At 52.6% G+C, this 25690-nt stretch overlaps 1 protein-coding gene across 2 annotated transcripts in view; it reads right to left on the reverse strand.

Annotated features, from left to right (window-relative positions):
* Positions 1-25690, reverse strand: part of ACSS1 (acyl-CoA synthetase short chain family member 1) — a 44060-nt gene extending 18370 nt beyond the window's left edge. For both annotated transcript variants that reach the window (XM_042229650.1, XM_015099680.3), the window contains exons 1-3: positions 25366-25690; positions 16769-16865; positions 1987-2186 (exon numbers count right to left, since the gene is read on the reverse strand). In XM_042229650.1, the coding sequence (XP_042085584.1) occupies positions 1987-2186; positions 16769-16865; positions 25366-25657 (589 nt within the window). In that variant the 5' untranslated portion in view covers positions 25658-25690. The remainder of the gene's footprint in view (positions 1-1986; positions 2187-16768; positions 16866-25365) is intronic.

The raw sequence follows: 25690 nt of genomic DNA on the forward strand, positions 1-25690 counted from the left end.
CTATTAAAACACTCTTAGAAGAAAACACAGAGACAAATCTTCATAATGTTGTATTCAGCAACTGAATCTTAAATAATACATCAGAAACAGAAACAACAAAAGGAAAGAGATGAACTGGACTTTATCACAATTAAAAATTTTTGTGCATAAAAGGTCAATATTGAGAAAGCAAAAAGACAACACAGAGAATGAGATAACTGCGAATCATATACCTGATAAAGGTACAGTATCTATAATATATAGAGAACTCACAACTCAACAACAACAAAAAAGACAAATGACCAATTAGAAAAAGAGCCAAGGACTTAGGTAGACATTTCTCCAAAGAAGACACAAATGGACAACAAACACATGAAAAGACATCCAGTGATATTAGTCATTTGGAAAATACAAATCAAAACTATAATGAGATACCACTCCAGACCCACTGGGATGGCTATAATTTTTTAAAAAGGAAAATAAGTGTTGATGAGGATTTGGGGAAATTGGAACCCTCACACATTGCTAGTGGACATGGAACACAGAGCAATTCCATTGGAAAAGTTTTGCAGTTCGTCAGTAAGTTAAAATAGATTTACCACATGTGCCAGCAATTCCATTCCTAGGTATACACCCAAAACAATTGAAAGGAGGTGTTCTTGTACATAAACATTCATAGCAGCTCTATTCACAATAGCCAAAAATTAGAAACAAGTCAAAATGCCCATAAACAGAATAATGGACAGACAAAATGTAATCTATCCATACAGTGAGATATTATTCAACTACAAAAATAAATGAAATACTGATTCACACTACAACACAGGTCCACCTTGAAAACACCATGCTTAGTGAAAGAAGTGGCTCACAGAATGCCACACATTGTAGGAGCTCGTTTTTACAAAACATCCGGAACAGACAAATCACAGAAACAGAAAGCAGATCGGTGGTTGCCAGAGGCTGGATGAGGGGAAATGGTGAATGCCTGCTTTGTGGGTATGAGATGTCCATTCGAGGGATGGAAAATTCTGGAATAGTGATGATGGTTGCATGACACTGTAAATGTGCTTAATGTCTCTGAATTGTACACTTTAAAGTGATGCAATGGTAATAGGAAAAAGGATAGGGTGGAAATGGCAAAAGTCTTATCTCATATGGTATTTATGAAGACTAAATTAAAATTATAGGAGATGACCTTCACAGATTGCTTAGGCAGAGCCTGGCACACAGTAGGTGCTAAAGTTGAGAGAGAAAGAGAAGGGAATGGCAGCACTAACCCTGAAAGCAACAGGAAATGTTGAGAGGAAACAGAAAGGCTCCCCAGTCTTTCCTAAAAAAGGGTGGTCAGCTGAGGTCTGAGAACTCTGCCCTTCAGGTCTGTCCACTACCCAAAGGCAAGTCTTCTGTGAGACACAAAAGAATTCCCAACAGCCCCCAGAACTTGGCACCCTCCTGGGGGAGCCAGCTCAGCGAGCCCTCTAGGATCTCAAGGGACCAGGGATCTGGCTGTACAAACACGGTGCCACCATGCAGACACTCTGCCCTCTGACACCACAAAAAAAAAGGAGACAATATTGCTCTACACACTTGTCTGGGAGCCTCTGACCTACCTGCACACAGAAAGTCTTAAAGATATACCACAAGGCCCATACCTGACTCCATCATTCCTCACCACAAAGGCTTTCATCTGTTGACTGGTAGAACCTTCCCCAGCCTCCCAGCCTCCTTTCACCCTACATTTCTTCCTGCCTCCACTGCAGCCACATGGCCTCCTCCAGCAGATACCTATGCCATTCCCTCCACCTGGAATCTTCCTTCTTCATGTGGTTCAATCCTGTGCACTTGGATCTCAGCTCATAGAGCAAATGCTCATTCAGCCACGCACTGTGCTTGGCAGTGCCCATCATCTGTCTCTGTGACTTTCAGTGATGTCTGCCACCACCCTGAGTCCCTGAAGGCCAAGGGGGACCCAGATTTCTTCCCCCATCCCACTGCCCACATGCTCACCATCGTTGATCCTCCCAGCCAAGGACCCCACACTGAAGCCAGCAAAGATGACATTGTGGATGGCTCCGATCCTGGCACAGGCCAGCATGGCAGCCACAGCCAGTGGGGAGACAGGCATGTAGATGGCCACTCGGTCCCCTCGGCGGACTCCATACCTCTTGAGTGTGTTGGCCAGGCGGCACGTGGTCTCCAGTAGCTCCCTGCAGCACAAGGGAGGGAGGGCCATCAGAGAAGGGGAGGGCTGGAACAGTTCTGCAAACTGCAGGCATTGCAACCCCAACCAGCCTGGAGAGGGCAGCGGCTCAAACACCCGGTGCATGGAACAATGTTTTCAGAAAACACTGTAACTCTGTAGGCTGGTACTGACATGGGTTCATGATCACACTGCTGAGGAAAATCACCTGCCCATCATCCACAGAGAACAGGGCTTCTCAGACCTGGGTTATCCTGTCCCCAAGGCTTCTGACACATCCACCCTGAGAGGCCCCAGTTCTCTGGCTCAACACAGGCCTTGCTGAGCAGGGCACTCCCAACTCTGTGAAGCCACCGAAATTTGGGGAGGAAGGCAGCCCATGGCCTGGGGCAGGGCTGCGGAGGTGAGGGATGGGGACGCTGAACACCATGCCCTCACCTCATGCACCCACAAGGCCCCTGCCTCCACTCCCAGGCTTAGACTCGGCTGGCTGATCAGAGTGCCGCATCCCCCTGGACAAGCTGATTGATTGGCCTGAGGTTTGCATATGACCCGACCCAACCCAGAGAGGATGACATTCCCCCGGAAACCAGGAGTCAGCAGCAGAACCAGGGGTGGGAGACGTACAGGAGGGCAGAAGCAGCTGCACAATGAGTTCAACCCTGTTTCCCAAGTGGTCCTGCTGAACCTCACTTCCCACAGGAAGGGAAGTTCCCCATTTTTGCTGCTTTTGTTTTATTGTATTTGTTATTTAACAGAAAGAGCTGGCATGGAAGGGCAGAGTGAGTTCGCCCCACACACATGGCTCCACCCCTGTGGCCAGGCCCCAGGAGTGTTTGTGGTTGCCCCGTGGTCAGAGACCCAGAAAGGGGCAGCCTGGCAAGGGCCACCAGGAAACAAAGAGTTGGGGGGTGGGAGCCCAGATGGGAGCAGATCACTGGCGTAACCAAGCAGGACCTGTGGGACACGCCCTCCCCTATACACTCCGCGTTAGCTCCTCTCTGAAGCACTCGGATAATCGTATCTCACACACGTTCCTGAGTTTTCTTACAGATGCTAAAACCCCCACTGAATGGAAGAAATGAACTACTTGTAGCCTCTAGACCTACTGGAGCCTGAGGACTCATCATGTTAACAGCCCCGTTACCTCTCCATCAACCAATCAGAGAACTGTGCACAAGCTGGTCACATACCCTGGGACTCCCCTCCCTCACCTGGACTTTAAAAGGCTTTCCAAAACCCATCGGGGAGTCCAGGTGTTTCAAGCACCAGCTACCCTGGACACGTACTTGGCACCCTGCAATAAACGCTGCACTTTCCTTCACCACAACCTGCTGTCAGTAGCTGGCTCTACTGTGCACGGGAGAGCGGACTGACTCAGGTCTGGTTTGGTAACACAAGTGCAGCCTGCACTCTCCCCCGACTCCCGCCCAGACTGGCACAGACCCCATCCCCTCTCTTAAGGCTTTAGGACAAAAGCACCACTCACTGGCGCCCCATCCACCCTGCACCTGAGCTTGTGATGAAAGAAAGAGCACCCAGAGGGCCCCCAACAGCAAACACCCCAGAACCAGGGCCCAGAAACATGCCTCCTGTATGTGACACCACTGAAGAGGCAGTCATGGTCAGTTACCCAGGTGACTTAAGCGCAGCCCACGTGCTGTTTTTAACAGCCCTAAGGACGCGGTTGGTGCTGAGGAGATGGAGGCTCAAGTGTGTCAGAGATCAGTGGTGATGAAATCCTGTCCTTTTTCTACGGATGGAAGGATTTCCTTCCATCCGTAGAAAATGGAAGAAATGTAGAAAATGGAAGGCAGCATTTTGAAGTGAAAGAAGGAACAGAACGGCCCAGACAGAGTGGCCTGGGTTACTCTCTACAGTAGCTGCACAGGTGTGGGAGCTCAGCTTTCATAGCCGGCACGAGATCACCTGAGAAACAGCAGGCCCCTCCACTTTGTTGGACTGTCACACGTGTGACCGAGAAGCATCACCCACTCAGGACCCTGCCAAACATTCAGTAGAGACTATCTCTACCATCAGGCGTCTGTGTTTGAAAGTTCTAAAAGTACTAAAATCAACTCATTCACTTTGGTGAATTCGTAAGATGTTAAAAATTCTGTTCTCGGTACCATAAGGGCAAGCTGGGCACCAGACCAAGGAAATGAGAGGAGAGTGTCCTCTGGCAGCACAGCTCTGATGGGGAAGTGAAGGCACGTGAGAGCGTGAAGGGCGTTCACCGCCTCAGTTTCGGGTACGATTGCTGAGGGCAGCAGGGAGAACTTTCGGGAAAGGCCAGCGGTGGGGAAGAGGAGGAAGGCACCAGAAGGAAGAGGATTCCTTCCAGCCAGAAGCTGCCTGGCGACCAGAGCTGGGCAACCGGCCTGTGTGGCCCTGGGAAGGTGTTGAGACCAAGCGGCAGTAGCCAAAGTATTCCCTGGAGGATCAAGGGGCCTCCCCACGGGCCCTGCAACTGAGTCCGCTAGGTCCCGCACTCTTTTTTTATATTTATTTATTTTTGGTTGTGCTGCATTTTCGTTGCTGTGCAGGTTTTTCTCTCACTGTGGCGAGTGGAGGCTCCTCTCTAGTTGCAGTACGCAGGCTTCTCATTGTGGTAGCTTCTCTTGTTGTGGAGCACGGGTTCTAGGCACACGGACTTAGTTGCTCCATGGCATGTGAGATCTTCCTGGACCAGGGACGGAACCCGTGTTTCCTGCATTGGCAGGCAAGTTCTTCACCACTGAGGCACCTGGGAAGCCTGGGTCCTGCACTCTTGCTACTGCCTCCAGAGAAGTTTCTGATAAAGAATCTGATCCGGGTAAAGCTCTTGAGTTCATTGCCCTTCCTGTCCTCTCCACCAAGGCCATAAAACTCAAGGTCAAAGAAATCCTTGAAACCTCCTTGGGATTCCTGGCCTCATCAGTCCAGCCTTTGCTTAAACAGTGGCTGGGAGTCACCTCACACAGCACTCCCTCTTTCTTTGCTACTTCAATAGAGAAACAGTCTTCCTAGAATCAGGCCAAGATTTGTGGCTGTTCCACTTCCAGCCCTTGGTCCAGCTCAGGCCTTTAAAGATGTCCAGAATAACTCTGTCATGCAATAACAACCCTTCAGATTCCTAGAACACTCCCTCCACCATCCCACAAAGCCTTTCTCTCCCAGCTTCTCTCCCCCAGCCCTCCAGGAACCGACTCTTACACCCTAGAAACTCCCAGGTCACAAAACAGACCCCAGCACTCCCATGGTATCTGCCAGGGTCAGAATAAGGAAACCCAGACCCTTGACCCCAATTTTATATTTAACCATGTAAATGAAGAACACATTTATTTTTAATGCCTAACACAGGTGGCCCCAATTCAACATGAGGTCACTAACCCACTAACCATCACCACACCCAGAACAGGACTCTAACCAGGGCTTTGCCCTATCACAATCAGAGAATTAATTCTCAAAATCAGACTTTCTGGACTATTTGTCCCTATTTAATTCCACCTCAATTTCTATCCATCTTTCCAGTCCACCCATTATTTTTTTTAATTTGGATTTTCGTTAACAATTTCCTCCAGACTTACACCACTGGAGAATAAGGTCAGCAAACCTAGATCTTCAAATCACGAAAATGTAAGTGTTATGCAAACGATCCTCCAGGTACTTAAAAATTTACTCCAGGGTACTCAAAAATCATCCAAAAGCTGTCCTTGGATATTCATGACTTCTCAGACTTTCACAAACCGATCGATATGTTGCTTCTATATCAAATAGATAGTGCAGTCACTCAGTGACCAGTGCTCTGGGCTGTCCCTGCAGGAAACACTGCTTCCTCCTTGCCTGTGGGGTTTTTCCAAGGGACAGTGACATGCAGCTTTCTGAGAAATCACCTAACAAAATAAGTTCTAGTTCTATTTTCCAGTGCGAGGAGCAATACATTATTTGTCAATCAAGTTCTGAACAAGCTATCTATGTTTGTCTGCCAGAAGACGCCTCAGGGCCACGCCTTCCATGCGGAGGCATGAAAATGACAGGCATGAATACACAGACTGGCCTCGCCTTCAGGGTGCTGAACAGCAAAAGGCTGCCTGGCCTTGGGGAAGAAAGGAGACCTTTCACAGCCAACTCTAAGCTTCAGCTGGGAGGAATGTCCATCCAATGCTAACCCAACCACAAGTATGTGCAATCAACACAATACCTGCCTGAACACAGACAGAAGAAAGCCATCTCTGGTCCAGCTCAATCCAAAACAGGACACAGCTGGACAGACCTGGAAAATTAAGATAGCTCTGTGTGTGTGTGTGTGTGTGTGTGTGTGTGTGTGTGTGTGTGTGTGTGTGTGTGTATACGTGCAGGGGCACGTGTGTGTGCGCGCACGCACTGCTGCTGTATTTAAGAAACTAATGTGGAACACACAACTTGCTTACTTGCTACAATTACTGTGGCTCTTGTGTTCATTAAACACTAGCTAAGAGGCTACCCCCTTCGTTGTCCACCTGCCCCACTGAGTATCAGCTTCCCTTCAGCAGGGATTTGTTCACTGCCTTCCTCCCAGTATCCAGAACTGGGCCTAGTGCAGAAAAGGTGTGTGACAGATGTCTGTGGAATGGAAGAGACCAGCAGGTAAGCCTGAAAGAGCCCAGGCAGGCACAGAGTGACTGGAGCCTGGGGCCTAACCGTGAGCGCTGGTCCACTTGCAGATGCCTCCCAGCCTCCCGCACTGAGACAGGGTCACATTGGAGGAAACATCCTGCCCCTCAGAGAGCGCCATGGGCAGGACAACCCCACTGATAGGCCAGCCCATGGCTACTCCTCTGTCTACATTTCCTTCTGCCGAGAAGGGAAGGAGCCCAGGGAATGGGGTCACTGGGTGTGTGGAAGGCCTGTGACAGTGTCTTCTCTCCCCTAGCCTGGTGCTGAGGGGAGGGGTCAAGCCCAGGGTCCAGATGCAGGACCAGACAGGACAGGTCTTCCTTCAGTCTGCTTCTCTAGACTTGACTTCTTTGGCTGCCCCAGGTCTTAGCTGCAGCATATGGGATCTTGGTGTGGCACACAGGCTTAGTTGCTCCGCAACATGTGGGATCAGAGTTCCCCAACCAGGGGTCAGACCTGCCTTCTCTGCATTACAAGGCAGATTCTTAACCACTGGACCACCTGCGAAGCCCCCACTTCTCTAGACTGCTATTCTGTTCAGTAAGCCATTTCTGGAAGGTGAAGATGGTAAGAGAAGCGAACGTTGGCAAGAGAAGTGGGGCATGGCATGGCAGAAGGGACCCCTTCCCACAGGAAGAGGCTTGTAAGGCCTCAGGACCATCCCCTTCCCTCTGGCAAAACTCCTCTGGCCCAGACATTACTGTGGCCACTAAATCTGATCTAACGCGAGGCCATGTGCTTACTCTGCTACTTACTGCCACCAGAGAACAGAAGCCCAGGAAATTCAGCTGAGCGGGCTCATAACCCAAGTATGAAATTCCTCTCACGTCATGATTCGATCTCGTGACCATGACCTTGAACAAAGGTAAGCTGCAGGGAACTGTAAAGCCACTGCCACATGTCAACACGAATACACCCAAGCTGCCCTTGCCAACGAAGCCCTGGACACACTCAGGGTTCGAAGCAAACAAGAGCTGAAACACCACTGCTGACCCTGGGCCAGCTAGTGAACTGGGGCTCACTGAAGCTGCATGTTTTCTAAATTCCTTACAAAAAGTAAATGTATTCTCCTTGAGGCTTTGCTATACTCTAGGGAAAGTTCTGGACTCAGAGAATTTCCCTCTCAGGAGAGTGTCTCAGCGAAGGACATCTGATTAGAGGTAGGGCTCCCCCCCCACCCCCCAACTCCCCATACACCTCGGTCTTGACTGACCCAACCATAGTACGGTCCAATAATAGGAGTACTTCTAAGACGGTCTCCAGGACTCCTGTGGTCTGAATGTCTGCACAGTCCTTACCCCCAAAGAGGGTAGCATTAGAAGGGAAGTCTTTGGGGGAAATTAGGTCATGAGGGTGGAGCCCCATGATGGGATTAGCGCCCTTATAAGGGAGACCCCATGGAGCTCCCTTTTTCCTTCCACTAGGTGCGGACATGGAGGGAAGGTGCTGGCTATGACCAGGAGAACCCAACCAGCAGACGACCATGCTGGCACCTTGATCTTGGGCTTCCAGCCTCCACAACTGAGAAATAAGTCTCCATTATTTCTCAGCCCCCTCGGTCAGTGGCATTTTGTTACAGAAGTCCAAACGACCTAAGACAGGGCCTGTACAACCGAAAAACACGTTGTAAAGCAACTATACTCCAATTAAAAAAAAAAAAAAAGGACAGGACCAAATCTGAAGTTCCAGGCACATGTAAAATCATCCTATAAACAGTAGCTATAATTACTGCAGAAAAAGAAAACGGGTGACAATGGGTGGTTCCTTAACAGCAGGAAGGAGTGTGAGGATGTCAGTTTGCTTTTGTGTGAATCGCAGGCAGCTGTGTCATTGGCTCGGGGTGAATAAGGGTCACGGCTATATCTGAATACAGCTACAGAACCCCTCCCCTGCAGCCCTGTGCCCTGCAGTGGGTACTGATGGGAAGCCCTTGCTTGAGGTGGGAGGGGTCTGAGAAGGATACATCACCCACAGTCGGGGCCACTGCCAGTGGCAGGTTCTAGGTACTCAGCCACGGCCCGGGGTTCTGAGAGGCTGGGGGAAGGCAGGTGCACCCTGCCCCTCCACCACCTGTCGTGTCTCCCCCCCACCTCCACCAGCTGCCCCATCTTCTTCAGCCACGCTCACCACCCACTGTGAGCACAAGGACCCTGCTATCCAGGCAGCCTCAGCTACCCCCAGGCCCCTGAGGCTTCCCGAACCCCCAAGTCACTGCCCAGAGCACTCTCCTCCTACCCCTCCCACCCCACTCCCATTCACAGTTCCTTCAGTGACAACAGCTACTGAGCGGATGTCCTGTGCCCAACACTGCTCTGAATCCTAGGCACATCCATGGAGCCTCACAACAGCCCAAGGGTTGGAAGTTACCATCACCCATCCCATTTTCCAGATGAGAAAACTGAGGCACAGAGGAGATAGGTGACTTCTCAAGGCTATTCAGCTGAAAGGGTCAAGAATCAGGTCAAGATTAAAACCCAGTCTGGCCCCAAGGGCTGCTCTCAAAACCCACAGCTTCAGAACAACTTGAACCCTATTATAAAGGTCCCCAGACTTGACAATTTTGCCATTGGCCAATTCCAGTGTAACAATCTTTCTTCGTTGTTGTTTAGTTGTTAAGTCCTGTCCGACTCTTTGCCACCCCATGAACAGTAGCCTGCCAGGCTCCTCCATCCATGGGACTCTCCAGGCAAGAGTACTGGAGTGGGTTGCCATTTCCTTTTGGAGAGGATCTTCCTGACCCAGGGATCAAACCTGGGTCTCCTGCACTGCAGGTGGATTCTTTACCACTGAGCCACCAGGGAAGACCAACATTTTTACTTGGGTTGTTCAAATTAGCAAGAGAAGTGTTCCAGGCCGCTCACAGTAGTGGAATTGAGCCTAATCAGGATGGAGGAGAATGGGGTGGGGGATGGATTTACTTCACGATTCAGGATTTGGCCCCACATTCAGAACCACCTGCCCCAGGGTCTGTCTCCCGCTCATCCTGTCTTTCCCACCCAGACACCACACTGTGGCACAGAAGTGACAGGTCAGACTTCTTCCCTAATTCACACCTGATTTCCCTTGGACCTCAGCACAGGCCTTCAGCCCAAGTTTTGTCTCCGGAAAAGTTCTTTCCTTTCCAGACTCAGAGCCCTGCTCACAAAGAGAGAGCCAACACCAACCCACTAAGAACCCCTGAGGTTCCTGCCAGCCCCGGGCGAGAGCGGTCTGCGGCCCCAGTCCAACCATAACCAGCAGGGAGGATGGGGCCGTCAGCCCAGACAGAGCAAAGGAATCCACCCTCCCTATGGCCCAGAAACCTTGCGCCAGCTTCCCAGAGGACACTGAACTGGATTTGCTGATGGGAAATTGTCAAGCCTCCCCAGATCTGAACCCCCCTTCTTCCCAGGTTCGGATGAGGTCCAAAACAGTCACGGGGGACCAGCAGAGAAAATGAAGGGCCAGGCAGCCCCTCCTCCCTCTCCAGGCCATCACTCCTCCCCTGGTACCCACAGTGACCCCTCCTGCCTCTAAGGGCCTGAGAGCACCAAGCCCTGCCCCCAAGCTGCTCCAGCACCTGCACTTTCTGTACCTCAGGACTGTACCTCAGGACTCCACCACCCTCAGGCCCACCTGCTCTGCAGCCGTCCCTTGTCCCTCTTGGAGGCCATGTGGAGCTCTCTGGCGCTGACCTCTCCAGTCAGTATTCATGGTTAACTTTGTCCTGGGGTGGGCATGGGGGTGCCAGGAACACACGGCCCTGGGTCGGTGAAGGGGTGTGTTGTCTGTACACAGGTGTGCAGGCCTGTCACCAGGCTCTGCCCCCCAGCAGCCCCACTGTTCACACCTTCACCACCTCTGAGACTCCAGAGCACAACCCACAGAGCAGACACTGCATTGTCCGACCCTGTCTCTGGCCTTTCCAGCTGGGGGAGCCTGAGAGTCCTTGAGGCTGGCTGGGAGTCAGGTCCCACGCTTTACTACTGAGGACGACTGCGAATCCCAGTGAAGATTGTAGGCGTCAGCCACCCACACAGCCGAGGCTGCCCAGCCCTAGGGTCAGGGCTAGGGTTGGGGTAAGGTGACCAGAAGACAGCAGGCCCCTGGCTGGTTATAGGGAGCCCTCCAGGCAGCAGGTCTTGGGCAGCAGATGGAAGGGTATGGCACCGTGGGCACTGGGGGCTGCATGTCTGCCAAGCCTCGAGGTGGCCCTGCGGGATCTCAGGGTTGCCAGCCCCCTGGGCCGGTCCCTCTGGGGGCCTTGATTTTCTACCTCCTGAAGTCTTGAAGTGGCCAAGGAGGGGGCGGGGAGGGTGGCGGAGGAGCGTGGCCGATTGGGCCTCCACACCGCCCAGGCACAGCTCCCGCCCCCACAACCCCAGCCCACTGGGTCTGCAGCCGCCAGAAGCCCAACCACACAGCTGGAATAGAAGCCCCTCCCCTACCGGAAGGCTGGTCTCAAGAGGCCGGGCGGAGGCCTTCGCCCCTCCCCTTCCCCACCCCCGGGTGTCTGCGCCCCGCCCCTCCCCTCGGCAGGCAGCTCGTCCTCCCACAAGGCGAGCCCCTGCCGCATTTCGCACAGCCATAAGGGGCTCACAGAAACAGGGGAGCAGTGCCAAGGCAGGCGGTTGTTATTCACACTGAACGTCAGCCAGGGGCTTCCCAGAAAGGCCCCCGTCAAGAAGATCGACTCTCGTGGGGGTCATTCCCCAAGAGACCGACTCTCGTGCGGTCCCAAAATAGGGCCATTCTAAAATGTGAGATTTCAAGAGCTTGCACGGAAGAAGGGGGAAGAAGAGCATCGTGTAGAGAAGAATTCAAAGCACTTGCCAGCTTCAAACTAAAGTCTCAAGGAAACTTAAATACTGGTTTAAAACCAGCTCGATCCAAGTAACCCAGGACTCCTGCCGGATTCTGGGAGCCGGCACAGGGATTCCTGACCGAGTTCTGCAGTCAGAGTTACTCAGAGGCCAGCAGGGGACACCGCACACAAGCCTGGCGGCCCTTGGCCTCTTGTACCCCCGCCCAGAGGAGCCCACCCCCACAAACCCACTTCCCCTGCCGGACAGGTGCCCCTGTTCCAGTGCCTCACAATAAACGGCGCTAGTTCATCCCAAAGCACCCCACCTCTCCAGCTCACTATAACAGTTAATAATCCTCCCCTTCAGTTGCCCTCATTTGTTAATACAGGAGTTTGCTTGCTGCAAACTGTAATTAATCTGTGGGTGAGAAGCACCAGGTGCAAGGTTGGGGGCTGGGAGGGGCAGAAGTGCTGCCTTTTAGCAGACCCTAAATTGTTCTCCCAAGGTGAGGTCCTCTCCCTGGAAAACCCACCCACCCCTCCCAGCACCACCAGCAGCAGGGCCACCAGCCCTTCTGCTCGTCAAATCTGAAATCCTTTCCTGGCATCCCTTCACCTGGCCCTGACCTACAGCTAAATGAGGCTTGCATCCTCCCAGATCCTGGCCTGGGCTTTCATTCCCCTGGGCTGCTCAGCACCCAGCACCCAGGGGAGGAGAAAACAGGCTCCGGGAGCCAGAAATGTTCTCTAGGTCGTCCACAGTCGGGGACAAAGCGGGTGCGAACACAGGGCACCCACCCGGCTGCCCCGCCCCACAGCGCACTGGCCTGCGAAACCCTCCTGGCCTCTCAAAACTCACTCCCAGGACTTCCTCAACGTCGTCTCCAGCCACATCCCAGCGAGACTTCCTGCTTCCTCCCGCCAGAGCCCAGGGGGCCCTTCTGTGACAGTAACAAGTGGCCACAACCGGGACAAGAGCCAGCCTCTGAGGAGGTACCTCCAGGCTTCAGACCTTGCCGCTCCCTCTGCCCAGGGCTGCTGTCTGACTGCCGCAGACAGAGGGGCGCCTCAGAGCCTGGGGCCCATCCTGTGTTCCCAGTGGCCCCTCCACACTGGGCGCAGTAATGCTCAGTGCCGACTGGCCCAGGGAGGAGGCGCCCTCCACGGTGGGGCGGGGGTGGGGGCACATGGGTCTGCTCTGTGCCTCCACAGGGCCTCCTCACTATGCACCCTCTACATAAGAAAGCCCAGCTGGAACCACCACAGAAATCACCCCCTCCAGGGCTGAGGCCACAGTGGAAACTCCACTCAGCTCACGTGTGGGTACATGGGGGGCGGGGGGGACCAGGCCTGCTCTACTCTGCAGCCCAGCCGCCCAGCTCAGCTGCACAGCCTGCCCGTGACCGCAGCCGCGCTGCCCTCACAGTAACCCACATTCACAGCGGAAGGCCAAGCCAGGGCTAAAATCTGCTCCAGCTTTTTTAAAAGGTCACGTCTTGGATAAGTGACAAGGTTCTACTGTAGAGCACAGGGAACTGTATTCAATATCCTGTGATCAACCATAATGGAAAAGGATATGAAAAAGAATATATATATAAATATATATATATATATATGCATAACCGAATCACTTTACTGTACAGCACAAAGTAACACAAGATTATAAATCAACTATACTTCAATAAAATAAAGTTTTTAAAAAACTGTAAAGGGCTCATGTCTGGACCCCTCCTCAGAGAGTCTCAGATGGAAGATCCTGGGTCAGGGCCTGGTGAAGACTCTCAGCCCACTCTCTGCTCTGACTGGGCACCAGGCTCAGAGGCACCCCCCGCTGAGAGGCCCTGAGTGCAGCACACAGGGACCAGCTGTCTGCTCTGCTCCCCGCCCTCTGACCATTCCCCGCTTGGAAATCCTTGGCCCAGACCCCGGGCTCCAGGCAGGCAGTGGTCTTGAACTGCCCCCCACCTGTCTAGAGGAAAGGGATTTGTGTTTGTGCACATCCCCACCCCCAAGCATCTCTAGAATCTCTCTGCTTGAGCTGACCGTGAAGAATCAGCTTGTGAAATAGGTACGTGGACAGCTGGGAGGAGCAGTGGCCAGTGCTATCTGGCTGAACCCCCTCAGGGAGACACCCAGGTTATCTGTGCCTGCCTGGCGTTACAGACCTCAGGCGGTGCCAGAGGGCCCAGGATTGCCGGCCTGCTGGCTCCCTCAGACGGGTTCAGACACACCTCTGTGCAGAAGCAGGCTGGAAATCAGCTGGGCAGCCCTGTGGCCTGGGCTCTGGCCTCAGGTCACAGGCTGCCCCTCCTCCCCGGGAGATGCTTGCCGGCCATCCCAGGCTGATCCCTGCCCCTTTGCTTCCCATCAGGAAGTGAGCACCACGCCTGAAGAAGGAAGCGCGTCTGGAGGACAGAACCCCAGCCAAAGAGGCTGTCCTTCTCCCAGAGCCACGCGGCCAGTACCACACAAGGCCCACCGCACTGCCTAGCCACCCCCGTGCCTCCGCCTGGTGGGCAGGATGCGCCTGGGAACTGGCACTGCCAGTGCTACAGACAGGTGTTGGACAGGATGGAGACACTGGGCTGCCCCGGGGTTCCCAAAGCGGGTCCTGCCAGACCTCGCGCACCCTAGGGAGGCGCGGTTGGAAATACATGCCAACAGCACTGAGAACTTGAAGACAACGTAGACCCCACCCCCAGGCAATGGCCCAACTCCCAGAGTAGGAGCAGGGCGGCGTCTCCACAACCCAGGAGAGCAGTCCAGGAAGGATCCTTGGACATGGAGAGCAGGCTGTAGATACATGCACGTTTCAGGCATGTGTGCGAGGGTGTGTGTGCACATGTGGATCCATGTGTCACTAGTATTTGGGGCAGAAGGGGGTTCATGTTACAAGCTCTCTGCTGATTCTTCAGATGCACTTCCTCAGAAGAACTCAGCAGACTCAGAAAGGACTAGCCTGTGCCCCTAAGCAACAAGACGGGTCCCCCAAGCTTCAGACAGATGAGGCAGGTGGGGTCCTGGGAAACCACATTGCCCTCGGCACACTGGTCCCTGAGAACCTCAGCCCCACACAGCCTCCTTCAAGGGCTCTCAGGTCATGGATCTGGAACTTTGTCCTCAGGCCACCAAGGCCTGTGACCGTCCTGGGGCACCTTGGGTGCCACCACGTGAGTCACTTGGCAGGAGGGCACTTCAGTTTAGTGGCAGTTTGTATGCTGGCAGGACAACCAGCACCAAGTGTAGGCAGCTCTCCTCTGAGACAGGAGGGAGAAAACCTCACACTGAAAACCTAACATGACCAGGAAAATGATTAATCCAGGTCCCTCAAAAACTAGCTGCCATTACAGACAACCCAGTCACACGCTTCTCTTTTCCCTCAAACAGTAAATAGCAACAGTCACGGGGCATTAAGATGAGCTGAAGTTTGTAAAACCATTTTGTTAGGCTGAGTCTGTTTATTTTTAGAGAGAATAATAAATTCTTTGCCTGCACTTATAGGTTTATACCTGCTCAGGGCAGCTTTGCAATGGAAATAAAGTTGTTCTTTGTTTTAACGAGCTGGCAATCTTCCTTAGACTCCCCTGCAGTGACAATCACACACTCAGAGGCTCACCCAGAGGCCCTTAGAGGCCCGACATGGCCCAACACCAGCTCATGGTCCGGGTCCACAGGAGGACAGGAGGAAATTAGTCCATAGCTGGACCCCCTTCACCTCCTCCACCCTCATCACAGAGCCCTCATCTTCTACTGAACAATCACACATAGATCAAGTTGGGCCAGTGAGGGTGAAGAACATTGGAGCAGCTCACCTGTTAGAGCAGTGCCCCTGACTCCAGTGTGCAGAGCCCAGGGCTCCCAGGCCACATGGAGTTCGGAGGTTATCTGTCCAGGGGACCCAGCTCAATGCAGTGACGGGCAGTAAAGGCTGAAAGGGACTGTGACAGCTGAGGGTATTGGGCGCAAGGGGAGGGATAAGCAGGGCAGGGCCCGCTAGGAGCCACAGCAGATTAACTAACGTCACTTTGCTACTTCTAGAAGTCCACCTGAATACAGCTTCACCAGGCCTGGTGCACTCGATCTGTGATAAAACCTGAGTCTGAGAAACAAGCAGGAAACCAGGGGTCCCTGGGGCCTGGAACTCTGAACTCTCCTCCTGCCGTGTCCCCTTCCTCACCTCCCCATCAGCCAAGCACGCCTGCACCTTCTCTCTGTTCCTGGGATCCCTGGGCTAGGACTGGACGTTCTCTCTCCATCTTCCTCAGGCTGCACCATCTTCCTGAGGCCGCTCCTTGTCAGCAGCATGTAAAGCGACCTTCACTGGGTCGCTGGCCCACACCGGGGCCATGGGCCTGGGGATGTTCATCACTGTAATGTACCCCAGCCTGCCGTGACTGCTACAGTGGCACTCAGTGACATCTGTTGAATGGCTGGCCAAGAAGCCCTGAGCCACCCACCAGGAGGGTAATCATGCCCACAACTACCTGGGGTACTAAGGGACCACAAGCTAGGCTCCCAGGAGGCCTGAAATAACCCTGTAAAGGTGAACTGAAGCTTGAGCCAAGGGGTTTTCCCACGAGGATGTGGCCACAGACCAGACACCTCTGAGCAAGACAGTCCCAGGAAGGAGCAAGGCTTCAGGAAGACAAGTACCTGCTCTCCTGACGCCAGGTCTGCTCAAACCCCCCAGTGCACACACTGTGCACACACAGATACCCTGTGATCCCTTAAATATCATGGCCCTTGTTTTATTTTAGCCTCATTTCAAAGTCTTGGGTTTACTGTTGTGCCACTATCATGACGCACTAAGAGGGGCTGATTTTAGTTACCCCAGCATGTATGTGATTCAGCTCATGTTCATATTCACTTTTCCTGAGACCAAAGAACAGTTCCAAAGTGGAAATGCCCCCTGATACCCATATAATGCCCTGCCAAGAACTGGTCACAGGCACACGGAACTGCTTGACCAAGAGTGACCCTGTGCCTCGAACATTCGTCATACTTGTTTCTGAGGACCCTGTTCTCTCCAGCAGAATCCAAAGACACCAAGTACTGCCCAGGTGGATGAGGACGCCAGGCTTCCTCCCATCCACAGCTAGGTGGCAGCGTTTGGCACTGGTGCCCACGTGCGCACGCAGAGGCACCCGCCATCAGGGGACACACCGTACCTGTAGGTGATCTTCACTTCAGTTCCAGGCTCATCTCGCTCCCAGATCAAAGCAATGCTCTCCGGGGACTTCTGAACGTGCTGATCCAAGCAGTTGACTGCACAAAAACAGGTGCATGGACGTTACACTTGGTGCCACTGGAGTCAGAACGGGGAGGGTCCAGTTGGCCTGGCTGGCGCCATGCTCCCTAGGTTGAGAGACCTCTCAGGTGCAGGTGACCACTGAGAATTCTGAAGCAGGCGCTTCATGTGTGGAGCACTCCCCAAGTCCCAATCCCCAGCCTCATTCCCTGCCCCCACCACCACCACCCTCAGCCAGCGACCTGACCCAACTGGCCCTGTGGTTTTCAAGGCTCCCTGGAAATTCTGACACAGCCAGGGCTGAGCACTGCAGCCTAGGCTGTAGGAAAGAAGACTCAACGCAAACAGGGCCTGATTCCGTGCAGTGCATGGGGAGGGTGCTTGTGGGGTAGGGGTGCGATCCAGGACAAGGACCCACGTCCCTTCTCAGGTGTCCATCCAGCACCCAGCTCCCAGAAGTGATGCACTGACAAGGGAAATGTCTCGCTAGTTTTCCAGGAGGCTTGCTCCCCTCCCGCTCCGTTACCGAAGCTCAGGTCATATGACTGCCCACAAAAACAGGTCGGTTGTGGTGGTTTACTGTCAACCTGAAGATCAGTAGGATCATGTTCATTGCTAACTTCCTGTTCACCACCACTGACTGGACTTCAAGGTGAGCTTGGCTCTGGCCAGTTTTTGCCAGAGCCCCTTCCAGCCGGCCCTCGTGGCCTGTCTTCATTCCTCACCTCCCCATCAGCAGGGAAATAAATACCTAAAAACAGCTTTCAGACCAGCAGCCACTGCCCACCTGGTCTTCAGGGTCACCCACATGTCAAGGTATATAAATTTTTCCTTTCCTGTCTTTTTGGGGCAATTATTCATCTTCTCCCAAACTAATCTTCTACAGAAATGGGAGATGTACCCTTTGCCAAGTCTAACTCACAGGGCTGGGTCAGAATCAGATGGAAAGCAATCCTGAGAGGTTACAAGAATATGAGGTCGGTCACCACCCGATAATCACCCTGCTGGGAGTTCCTACAAGTATTTCCTGATGGAAAACCATTCTGACACAAGTTATGGGAGACTCTCCCCATAACAAACCCATAATCCTTGAGAGGGTGAACTCCCATGGAAACATTTACAAACTTTAGCTTGTGTCTGTGTGTGCCTGTGTGCATATGAATCACATTTTTTCCCTCTCAGGATATTTTATCTATCCTTTACTCTGGGAGGTGGGAGGGAAGTTCAAGAGGGAGGGACATATGTAAACCTATGGCTGATTCCTGTTGATGTATGGCAGAAACCAACACAATATTGTAAAGCAATTATCCTTCAATTAAAAAAATTTTTTTTAATTTCAAGTTTCTAACAGGTATATAAGCTATACCTCACAAACTTGATAAATGAAGTTGGGGATGTCATGGGGAAAATTCCTAGTTATTGCCACAGGAAAGTTCTTTGAACTACTAGAAAAACAGAAGAGAATAAATCCCCACCCACCCACCCCCAAAAAAGAAGAGACAAAAGCAGAAAGACAAACTGAGAAGAAGGGGCTTGGTGGCAAAACTTGGGTTTACAGAATAAACCTGACATCAGTCATGCGTGTGTCAGTCTGGTCCAAAGTTCTTTTTCTTAATATTTATTTATTTTTGGCTGTTCTGGGTCTTCATTGCCATGCACAGGCTTTCTCTAGTTGCAGAAAGCCAGGGGCTACTCTCTAGTTGTGGTGTGTGGGTCTTCCATCGTGCTGGCTTCTCTCGTTGTGGAGCACAGGCTCTAGGGACACGGGCTTCGGTGGTTGTGGCTCATGGGCTCAGTAATTGTGACACACAGGCCCACTTGTCCCACGGCACATGGGACCCTAGTTCCTGACCAGGGATCTAATCCGAGTCCCCTGCATTGGTAGGCAGACTCCCAACCACTGGACCACCAGGGAAGTCCTGGTACAAACTTTAGAAGAGTTTTCACATTAAGACCACAGATTTCTGGCTTCTCTTGAACAATCAGCAGATGAGGCCATACCCACACCTTGCAGCTGAGGTGGTGACCACTCTCAGCAGGAGTGGGTCCTGGCACCTCCCCTTGCTAGCCATGCCAAGTCTGCTCAGGGTCCTGCCTCAGGGCCTTTGCACAGTTTCTCCCTCCCTGGGGGATATCGTCCCACCCTCCCCACCACTGCACATCATCTGGTACCCAGCCTCCCCCAGGTCTCAGCCAACACGTCCTCACTCCGCTATGGAGCACTACTCCTCCCTGGGACCTTATGCCTCCCAGACTGTAACAGCCCCTGTGGTGTTTCCAACCTGCTGCCCCTTTGTGGGCAGGGGTCACATGCCCGGTTCCTGTTTGGACACTTGCAGCCTGACCCAGGGCTCCGAGCACAGGAAGCCCTAAGTTCTGGATGATGGATGGACCTGCCAAGTCCTCAAGTTAGAGGATGATGTGGGGTCCAGGTGACACCAGGCTGGGTGCGTGCCTGGGAGAGGGAACAGACCTCTTCTCATCTTCCTGGCTTTGTCCCTCAAGAAGTTTCCTTTTGGGGCCTACATCAAGGCTTCTGACTTCCCAAGGATCCCAGATGACTTGTGAGCCTGTAACTTTCGAGACCCCACCCTGAGTCTCTGACTGAACAGGTCTGGGTGGTCTTGAGGATTTCACTTCTACCAGGATCCAACTTGATGTGTGATTGCAGGTCCGGGACCTCTTTCACACAGGCGGGTGCATACACACACACACATATGTCTTCTGGTACGTACAGTCCAGAGTCCCGGGGAGCTTTCTTTTTCCAGTGGTGGTGGTGGTGGTTTAGTCACTAAGTCGTGTCCAACTCCTGGATAGGAATAATTAAAGACCCTTGCCATCTCTGCAAGACATCCGGCCATGCCCTCATTGGATGGCAGCCTGGGGTCACAGTTAAAATCACACTCTAGAGTCAGGCCACTGTCTGACCACTCACTAACCGTAGACTCGTCTATTTATCTCTAAACACCACCTCTAAATCTTACTCTCCTAATTGGTGGTGGTAACGGTTCTGGACTCTAGGAGGCAGGGTAATAATTAGATGCCACTGGAGTTTTCCTGCCATGGGGTGCGACTGTGTCCCCAAGGGAAACTGAGTTCACAGCTGCCATGGACAACCCTCAGATGACAGTGTCCAGAGAAAGCACAGGGCTGGGTCTGAGGCGACGTGGCTCTATGGTGCCATGTGTATGTTGACTTTTAACACATCTGCATGGCTCCTGCTGTTGCCTCAAGTGCAGAGGGGAAAAAAAAAAAGGGAGGAAAGGAAGGAAACCCTTACATCTCTCATTTAAAAAGAAAGAAGTCTCCACCAAAGAACTGGGCAGCAAGACAACAGAATTTCATTTCCAAGTATTTCCAAGAAAAATTGGGCAAGGAGAGAGCAACTTAAGGCTTGGCTCAAACCCGATCTCTTATTTTGATCCTTTTCCAAATCTCCCAGCACACAGCAATCTCTCCTCCCACAACTCCATTCGGCACTGACTCATCTTCCCAGCAGCCCCCATTCTGACACAACATCAGCTCTGCTAAATCCGCCCCCAACTGGGTCACAAGGTCCCTATGGGCAGGGACCATTTCCCTACGATTCCTTCACCTCGGAAGGGGGGTAGGGGATGATGGGACAAAGTTCCTAATTCTCCCCTTAGCAGCTGTAAAACCTTGAGCACTGTCACCAGTGTGGACCTGCTCCTTTACTGATCTGTGGTCCTTCTCCTCATCAGAACGCAGGCTCTGAGGCACAGGGGCATTTTATGCGTGATCCCCCCCTTACATCCACATCTGTACAATGGGGCCACCAGACACTTCAAATTGGTGTCACAAGGATGTCATGAGATGAGGCATCACAAAGTTCACCTAAGGGCAAGTCTGCACCCGGGCCTGATGTGGCTCTGCAAGCAGGTAAGTGGGCATGTGTGGTGAGTTTGGGTTTGTTTTTAAGAAGAGGTGATGAGGGACTTCCCTGCCAATCCAGTGGTTAAGACTTCGCGTAACAATGAAGGGGTGTGGGTTTGACCCCTGTTCAGGAGGCTAAGATCCCACAAGCCTTGAGGCCAAAAAAATCCAAACATAAAACAGAAGCAATGTTGTAATAAATTCAATAAAAACTTTTAAAAGATAGCCCACATAAAAAAATTAAGATATTATTAAAAAAGAAAAGGTGACCAGAGGGTCATCAGTTTCATCATAAACATGTACACAAAAATGCAGGCATTTCCATCCAACAAACTTGTTGGTTGTTTAAATGCATCCCTGCCCCTCCTCCTTTTACAAAAATTTAATTTTAATCCAAAGAGATGAGAGAGTTAATATTCACAAGAGGAGTCACAATAGGTTCTTCTATTTAAAGAAAACCTCCCTGGCATAATTTGAGGTATTACGTCAATCACAAAAACTGTATTTGCCAACTTTCCAGAAACATCTGCTATTTAAAGTAAGTCATGTCTCTAACAACTGGGGAGGATTCAGAGCTTTCCGAGGGTCCCTCCTCCTGAGACCTGAGGTCATGTATCCACTGAGAGTTCCTTGAAGGACCTGAGTGAGCTACTTCAGCCACTGGGAGGAAATGCAGCCTCAAAGGCAGGCTCTTGCCATCTCAACGTTTCAGACGGCTCTTGCCGTCTGAATTATTCGAGGCACGTCATGAAGAGGAGAGAGCTACAGCGAAATGGTTTCCACTGCTACAAGGAATGTTCCAAAAAGTGTCCAAGGAATCTCTGTGTTCAATGCTAGTTATAAACAGTCTATCCTTGAGCTTGAAAGTAAGAATACACACACGCGTGTTTCAAATTCAGACTCAAAATAGAGTTTCGTTTTGTATTCTGAAAGCAACACGTCACTACCCTCCAGTTCTGCATCTGCAGCTTCCTGATGTCTCAAGTTTATACCCACGGAGCAAAGACATCTGTTGAGCCCTGTGAGGGAAAGAGCCAAACTTCAAAAGCTGGAAACAGTCCTTATCAGAACGTGGCTTTCTAAAGAGTTTCGGGTTTCATGCAAACCAGTTCACTGCAGGGGGTGTCAGGTCTACCTCCCCACTCCCACCCCACCCCGCCCAGGGCCCTCTGACACCACAACCCCCCCACCGGCCTGGCTCTCCCATGGTCCAGGAGGGCTTTCAGAGCCACGTCAGCCACCTGCATGCCCTCCCCAGCCTGCTTCCCAGAATAGGCTGGTCAGATGGAAAACCTGTGTGGTCCCATTCAGAGGCAAAGCAGCACGGCTGAAGAGCAGGTTCAAGGTTACAGCCTCCTCCCAGGATTCATTAATAAATAACAAAGGCCAGTGATTGGGTGCAAGGAATGTTCTGAAGACAGTGCAGAATGCTTCACAAGCGTTTTCACATTCAATGCTAACAGTAGTCCCAGGTCACCTGCCGCTGGTCAGAAGCCTAGCAGCTTCTGCCTTGGTCTCTGGGACCTCTGGTAGCCAACAGCCCTGGGTCTAGTCACCACCTTGTGAGAAGCTCCTTGTGGGTGCTCCAGGCCACAGCTCCAACTAAGCCCAGCCTGTAGGCCAGGCCGCAGACATGGGGGTGAGCAAGGTAGATGACTAGAGTCCCACAGGTGGGGAGCAGAGGCAAGCCACTCCAGTCAGGCCCTGTCCAAAGTCCTGACCCACGGAATCCGAGAGACTAAGAAAATGGCACGGATAGGAACTGGAACAGAATTTCAGTTACGCACTGTTCTCACATTACAAATGAGGAGACACACCAAAGAACATTCAGGGGAGGGCAGGGGGAGTAAATTGGGAGAGTGGGATTGACACAGACACACTACTATACATAAAATAGTGTAAACTAATAAGAACCTACTGTAAAGCACAGGGAATTATTCAGTACTCTGTAATGACCTATATGGGAACAGAATCTGAAAGAGTGGATATGTGTATATATATACTTGACTCACTTTGCTGTGTAGCTAACACAATTGTAAACCAACTATACTCCAAAAAAATGAATTTTAAAAAATTAAGCACTTGGCAAGACTTTAGATAGAAAGAAAAAAAAAGTGATCAGGGGAAAACAAGTATTCAAACTCAGGTATGATTCCAAAAACACACCCAGCACCACTGAAGTGTATGGTACCACCCACAGACTCTTTGTTTGTTTGAGAGAGACAGATTGGCATTCATCCCAATCCACCCATTAAGTGGTGCCCCACCTGCCCTGGTTGGACACAGGTCAGTGGTTCTCAACCTTAAGTGTGTATCAGGATCACCTGGAGGATCCACCCCCAGGTTCCTGGCTCTGGCCATCTAGGATGTTTCTACAAAGTTCACAGGTCTTGCCGATGCTGCTGGTCCAGGGACCACACTTTGAGAACTGTACATACAGACCTTCCTGAAGGAGCAAATGGAGTTTTAAGTGATGCTCCTTTGGAATAAGCCAACATCACATGACCATCACACAGACAGACAGAGCATGCCAAAACACACCCCCTTCCACCCCAGCCCACAACTTTCTAGTGGCTCCCAGGATAGCCATAACTTGGTCTGGTCCTTTTTCATATGATCACCTCTGATTTGCAGACACTGGCGACCATCAGAGATATTTCTGACAGATGAGTGCAACACATACACATTTGATGAGAGAATGTGGCTGAAATGCTGTTTTTCTACAAGGCAGTTTTCTGAAGTTCAGTTTCTGGCTAAGGTAACCATAAAGGAGAAATAAATGAAGAAAAAGAGGCCAAAGAGTGTCTTGCTGTACACCCTAACCCTGACCTTGAACCTGACCGAGTAGGGCTCACAAGGCCCTGGCTGCCCGTCGCACCGGATCTGTCATTACACCACCACCACCACTCCCCGCTTCTTATCTGAGAGTGAAAGGTGGCACGTGTTCACCTTGAATGTCCCTGGCAGCCTCAGGTCTCCCAAGTCCAAGGCAGCTTCTAAAGGAATTGCAACCTTCCACCCCTTCCCCCTGCACGCAGCTCTCTCGATCCAGGGTGCATTCCACCAACCCTGCAAACCTAAGGGTTTAGTTTTTCTCCCACTAGTCCAAGGACACTTTGTGCTGACTCAATTTTAGAGAAGACACTTATCTACTGAGTCATTTTTATTAAACCAGCAAAGCAATATACAATATAAAAAAAAAAAAAGTCTGGTCCAAAGTTCCTTTAAATATCTTTGCTTGAAAAATAACCGCAAGAAACTACCTGTAACTCTGGCTACTTCTAAATTTCACGAGTCAAAATCACTACCACTTATTGCTCACTAGTAAGTACTGGGCCTGTTCCATACCCTGTGTGCCTGGTCATCACAACCCAGCCCCTCAGGTGGGTATTGTGCCCTCTAGTCTACACAGGCAGAGAAGGCAATGGCCCCCACTCCAGTACTCTTGCCTGGAAAATCCCATGGACAGAGGAGCCTGGTAGGCTGCAGTCCATGGGGTCGCTAAGAGTCAGACACGACTGAGCGACTTCACTTTCACTTTTCACTTTCATGCATTGGAGAAGGAAATGGCAACCCACTCTAGTGTTCTTGCCTGGAGAATCCCAGGGATGGGGGAGCCTGGTGGGTTGCCGTCTATGGGGTCTCACAGGGTCAGACACGACTGAAGCAACTTAGCAGCAGCAGTCTACACAGGAGAATGCTGAAACTCAGAGGAACAGAAAAACTGGACCAGTAAAGAAGTGGAACCTGGACACTTAGACCCCACTGCCCAGTTCAGGCCTTGGTCAGGAAGACCTTTCCTTAAACAGCCCCTAGACTCCCATCTATCCCATTACCCACTTCCTCCTTGACAGGCAGCCCCTCTGACCGCCCCCGCATCTGGCTGCTCACACTCCAGGCCTAGCCTGCCTCCTTCTTCCCTTAGTTGCTGGGCCTTTTGCCCCTGGCGGGCAGGGGCATGGCTGGCAGTGTGAACCCCAGTCCCAAGTCTGGACAGAACCGTAGGGGATTCAATCTCCAGTAGGGGCCAGAGAGGTCAGACTGGCGATGGAGCTGGCTTCTGAGACCTCGGAAGACCGGCCCCCTGGGTCTTCGGGGTGAAGGTGAAACTGAGAGCGGGTAGGTCCCACTGCTGCTTCCTTCCCGCCCGCCCGCCCGCCCGCGGGCTGACTCCGGCTGCCGGGGCGGCTTCCTCCTCCCCGCCACCCGGCGAAGCCCCGTTTGTTTACATGGGCAGGGCTGCTCCCCAGGCGGGTCGCCGGCCGGCACCTGGCGGTAACAACGGCCAGAAGCTTTTCGGTTCTGTCGCCGGCCGGCCCCGGGGGCGGGAAGTCCTGCTCCTGGCGCGCCCCTTGCCTTCCACCCCCCGTGCGGCACGCTCGGTGTTAGGGCCGGTGGGGGCCACCGTTAGACTCGGGGCGGGGGGGGGGGGCGCCGGGGAGCGCGAGCCACGACCGAGGAGTCGGGGCCGGGCCGGCGGGGGGGGGGGGGGGGGGTGGCCGCGTCGCTTGCCGGGGAGCGATGCCGGAGCGCCGAGGAGGGAGCGTGTGGAGCCGCCGCACGCCGGGCTCGGGGTCCCCTGGGCGCGCGAGCTGGGGCGCCCCGGTCCCCAGGCCCACTCACCAGACACGTTTAACTGGCCTCCCAGGAACCAGCTGATCCTGCCGCTGCGGAAGTCGCAGTCGCTCACCGTGTGGTAGGGGGTGTCCCACACGAGAGCGTCCCGCGCCAGCGGCCCCCAGAAGGCGGCGGGCTCGCGAGCTGCCAGCTTGATTCGCTCTTGGTAGGAGCCGGGCGGCGCTGCGGGGGCGGAGGCGCTGCTCCAGAGCCGCGGGGCCGCCAGCGCCCGCACCCCCACCCCGCGGAGGCCCCCCAGTAGCCGCCCGACGCCGCGGCCCAAGCAGCGCGCCGCCATCGCGCCTCAGAGTCCCGCGCCTCAGAGCCCTGT

This window comes from Ovis aries, chromosome 13 (assembly GCF_016772045.2).
Source record: "Ovis aries strain OAR_USU_Benz2616 breed Rambouillet chromosome 13, ARS-UI_Ramb_v3.0, whole genome shotgun sequence".
NCBI classification, from domain to species: domain Eukaryota; kingdom Metazoa; phylum Chordata; class Mammalia; order Artiodactyla; family Bovidae; genus Ovis; species Ovis aries.